Raw genomic sequence first — 4,823 nt, 5'->3', positions numbered from 1 at the left:
GGTGACAAGCAGGGCGCCTGAGAAAGAATTGTCTGGAGTTATCTTATCTAAGCAGGTGGGTGGTACTCACAGCTGAGCCTCCCGGGCGCCCCCTGAAGTTAGGGCAGGAAAGGGAGTTTGTGCATCAAGGACTAGGGCCCAGGGCACAGTTACGGGCACCCTGATGCATGAGACCACGCGGTGGGAATGGGATCCGGGTGGCAGGCTGCAGGCTCAAGGAGGTCAGCTCTTCCCCTCCAACCTCCCGCGCTGGCGCCGCAATCTCACCTCCCTACCCCTCTGCAGAAGCTGCCCTTGCCCGGCTAGCTGCGGGCTCAGCCTGGGGCGAGGGTTCCGGAGCGCGGAGCTATTTTTAAAAGACGCGTCACCGGATTGGGGAGGAAGAGCCCGCGCCCGGGCCCATAGTCTGGGCGCGGCCAGCGGGAAGGGTCGCCCGGGCGAGTTTCGAACGACCGGAGCGCGCGAAAAGGCTCTACCCGCCGAGGAGACCCCGCCTGACCCCGGGAGACCGCGGGGCGTGTCAGGGAAGGGGCGTGGGTGGTGGGCGGGACCAGAGGGGCGGGGCCGGCGCCCTCTGGCCGCAGCAGGCTGGTGGCGGCGGCGGCGGCGGCAGTAGCAGCAGCATCAGCGCGGGTACTGCAGGGACAGCAAGGCAGCAACGCGGACAGAGACACCCGGGGAAGCCCGCGCCCCGCCTGCGCCTCCGCGGCGCGCCGGGGAAGCCGGAGCCAAAGCGGCTCCGAGGCGCCACCAAGGCCAGAGGCTACTGCGGAGCCGCATCGCGGGGAAGCCGCAGATCGAGCCGGGCGAGCGCGGAGGGAGCAGGCACCCTACACCACGGTGTCTGTCCGTGGCGGCTGCGTGGGAGACAAAGCCTCCGGAGAAAGATGCCCGCCGGGCGCGCAGCGGACGGGCCAGGGAGCGGGCGCCTCTGAGTCTAAGTGCGCCTAGCTGGCCGAACGTTCCGGGGACGCCGAGGCCCCAGCGGGTCCAGCGGCGGGCGGGGCCCAGGTGCGCCGGGTCGCAGCGGGCCTGTGACTGCTCGGGGGGGCGTCGCCCTCCCGCCGCAGCCGCAGTGGCCGGCGCAGCAGCGAGGAGCCATGGGCAACATCTCCTCTAACATCTCGGCCTTCCAGTCTCTGCACATCGTTATGCTGGGCTTGGACTCTGCCGGCAAGACCACGGTGCTCTACCGGCTCAAGTTCAACGAGTTCGTGAACACTGTGCCCACCATCGGCTTCAACACCGAGAAGATTAAACTGAGCAACGGCACCGCCAAGGGCATCAGCTGCCACTTCTGGGACGTGGGCGGCCAGGAGAAGCTACGGCCGCTGTGGAAGTCCTACAGTCGCTGCACGGACGGCATCATCTACGTGGTGGATTCGGTGGACGTGGACCGGCTGGAGGAGGCCAAGACGGAGCTGCACAAGGTGACCAAGTTTGCGGAGAACCAGGGCACGCCGCTGCTGGTCATCGCTAACAAGCAGGACCTGCCCAAGTCGCTGCCGGTGGCCGAGATTGAGAAGCAGCTGGCGCTGCACGAGCTCATCCCGGCCACCACCTACCATGTCCAGCCGGCGTGCGCCATCATCGGCGAGGGCCTCACCGAGGGCATGGACAAGCTCTATGAGATGATCCTGAAGCGCAGGAAGTCTCTCAAGCAGAAGAAGAAACGGTAATGCGTCCGAGCCGCGAGGCTGAGCGAGCGAGCCACTGAGTGAATGAATGGACGTCTGGGTGAGCGAGAACCCGCGCCCGCGAACAAAGACAACGAACCAAAGCGATGCTTCGAATTTTTAAAACACAATCTCTGTACCCTAATACGGGATTTGGAGACTCATCCCGGGTGTGGAGGCTGCATTACCACCCAGCTCGCCACCTGCCCCACCCCCCACCCCAGCTCAGGGGACCTTTTGTCTAAATGCTTGAGCTACCGGTGGGGTGGGGTGGGGGGAACCGGCGGGGAGTGGACGTGAGGACGCGAGGGTCCGGTGGTGAACCCTCTGGCCCCAGGTGGGAAGCTTGGATGTCAGAGACAAAAGCGATTTCTTCTTGCCTCCATCAGGGCCAGAAGTTCAGGCTGCCCAGCCCCCACTGCGGGGGGAATCACGTGTGAGTTACCTGAGGTATGCAGTTCACAGAACCCTGGGGATACCCCTGTGGGAGCGGGTAGGCAGTGGGGTGTACTGATGGGGGGGTGGGGGTGACCGCTCCTTGCATTCTGGAGCTGTGCAAACTGAGTAGTTTTATGTCACAGGGCAGGTCCCTGTTTGCGGTTTCGTTTGTCCTACTCTGGGCCAAAGGAGGTGGTGGCTTGGGTCCATCCAGAGGACTGCCCGGGACCATGCCGCAGCTGGAGGACCCAGGGTGCTGCTGTACTTCTGGCCTTGGCTGGGAATGGCCTGGAAGACGCCACTTTCCAGGGGTGGGTGTGTGGGGTTTTGTTGAGAACTGCTGTTCAGCCTGGGACGAGACCTCTTCCAGATGGCCTAGGCCCTGTCCATGTGTTGGTCATGATCACATAAGGAGACCAATAAAACAAAGAAAAACAGAAAACCATTGGAGGTGGTGGTGGTGGTGGTACAGGTGTTTCAAAGGGTGAGGTTCTTGACGTTAATGGGGTGTGTGTGTGTGTGTGTGTGTGTTCCCTCCATACTGCATAATCGGCATAAATACTGGACCCTCTGTGTGGAATTTGAAATTCTCTCAGCCTACTGATTGGTTTGGAAGGAGCACACTAGCTACAGATGTGTACGGAATTGCAAAATGGTTTTCTTAGAAGGGATGTCTGATAATCCTAACCACGTGGTGATAGGCTTCAGACATGTTTTTTTTTTTAACAAAAAAAAAACAACAAAACAAAAAACAATTCCACAAATGAATAGTCTTCACCTTAGTTTAAAAAAAAAAAAAAAAAGACTTTGTCGCTTGTGCCCCTTGGTACTGCAAGTGGAGACTTGTTCCGATTTCTGAGCTGGGTCTTGGTAGCCTATCTGATTTCAGTATTTTACTCCAAATGTGTCGTTAGAGTATTTGCTGTCATTCACCAAAAGAATAAAACCCCACCCTGGAAAAGCTGACCTCGTTTGCATGGATTTGAAGGGAGGCACAGTCTGAAGGATGAAGTCCTTTGGAATTCACCCTTGTGGGAGCTGGCCTGGCCTCAGAGCCAGCCAGCACTTCGGTTAAACAACAGTGAGTGCTTGAGATGAAAAGGGAGCAGGCGTGTGACGTCATGGTCACTGGTACTCAGGCACTTCACAGTTTACTTGAAAGAGGCTTTGGAAAATAGAGAAAGTGAAAGAATAAATACATATTTTTAATAATGTAATTTTAAAAAATCCTTTATAATCAGGAGTGAGCCTTGGCTTGTTAAAAGCTGTCATTTACCCTGAAACACAGTATCAAAAGAGAAATTTACAACTGACAGTTGTTTTTGTTTATTTTTGATTTCCCCTCTGAATCCATCTTTTAGGGTAGGATTTTGGTTTCCCTGCATGGCGACACATTGCCGTGCAAAGGAGGCCGTGGTTATTAGTGAGCACGGAGTTGGTCACAATATGAGCCCATCCCTATTGTCCTTGACACACGAAGAGTCAACTTAGGAACCGTAGGCAGAAATCATGGCTTCCTGCTTGAAACCCAGTCCTTAGATTGTTTTTAAAGCTGAAATCTAGCCGCCCATGCTCCTTCTGTGTGTTCGGTAGCCCTCCCATGCTGGTCCCTTTGTAGACCCTCAGTAGCAGTGACGCCGCCTACGAGACCTGTTTACACGGCAACGGGGCATTCCTGGCTTCTTCATGGGCTGGTCCCATGGTCTGGAGATTCTGTATAGCTTAAAAAAAATCCACCTTCTTTTATTTTCTTCACAATTTCTTAAGCACTTTGACATTTTGGTAGTTCCACAATATGGAGAGAATAATATATTTATTTTGTGACATTGCCTATGCCAAATACTGTAACCTTCCTGTGCTCACAATACCTGAGTTCCAGGTCAGTGTTCGAATCCTGGCCTGCTTGAACGATGGCATGGGATGGTTTTGTGGTGTTCCCCCCCCCATTATCAATACTTAAGGGTGCGGTTGGCTGTTCGTAATTGTGCGGTAGAGTCAAACTCTGTGGTGTATCAGCAAATAGTTAAGAGTCTCAGTTGATTTCTGTAATGTTTGACCTAATTTTAAAAAAAAGCCCCATTTCATCTGTGACAAGAGGGAGCCCAGTGAAGATCACTGTATGGTGGTGGTGCCATGGGGGAGTTCCCATCACATGCCAGCAAGGACTAGTGATGCTTCTGCCCTTCGGAGAGGAATTTGGCCTCCCCAAGCGAGGTTTGGAATGGTTTCTGGTAGACACAGGGAGGCCGGTTTTGATTTAGAGCTGTTCTCTTCACACACTCTGTGACGGTGTTGGGACCCAGTCCCCTGTTTTTGGTTTTCCTGTAATTCTCTGTCTTCACCAATCTCTTTGTTCCCACCCCCTTTTATAATGCATATATGATGCTGTGAACAGAAATAAACTATTTATACAATCAAACTGGTGGGGGCATTTTCTGTGGATTTTTTTTTTTCTTTCAGATTTCTTGGTTCATTTTCTATGCCTCTGTGGAACCAGGGAGCGGAGCACAAGGTGGTATTGGGGTTCTGGTGGGTTCCAGGGTGTGGGCTTCGATGAGGTCTGGGTCCACCCTGATGGTGGGTGCAGAGGCTCAGTCCCTCATGCCGGGCTACGGGGCCATCTCCCTCCATGTTTTGCCCGTTAGTTATTTCAGTGATCCAGAATTGTAAAACACTTCGAAACTCTGCCCACTACTCAGGAGCCTGTAC

At 54.8% G+C, this 4,823-nt stretch overlaps 1 protein-coding gene across 1 annotated transcript; it reads left to right on the top strand.

Annotated features, from left to right (window-relative positions):
- The first annotated feature begins 565 nt into the window (after nucleotides 1-565).
- On the top strand, nucleotides 566-4,533 carry Arl4c (ADP ribosylation factor like GTPase 4C). Its single transcript, XM_028876305.2, has one exon. It carries the CDS (start codon nucleotides 1,101-1,103, stop codon nucleotides 1,677-1,679), a length of 579 nt encoding a protein of 192 aa, XP_028732138.1. The 5' UTR covers nucleotides 566-1,100; the 3' UTR covers nucleotides 1,680-4,533.
- Nucleotides 4,534-4,823: the final 290 nt, after the last annotated feature.

This window comes from Peromyscus leucopus, chromosome 13, assembly GCF_004664715.2.
Source record: "Peromyscus leucopus breed LL Stock chromosome 13, UCI_PerLeu_2.1, whole genome shotgun sequence".
NCBI lineage: Eukaryota > Metazoa > Chordata > Mammalia > Rodentia > Cricetidae > Peromyscus > Peromyscus leucopus.
Note: the sequence above shows the minus strand (reverse complement) of the source record. Positions and strands in the feature narration are given on the sequence as shown.

Bases quoted from the DNA above. Each gene is read 5' to 3' on its own strand.
- Arl4c (XM_028876305.2), top strand. From the start codon at position 1,101: ATGGGCAACATCTCCTCTAACATCTCGGCCTTCCAGTCTCTGCACATC.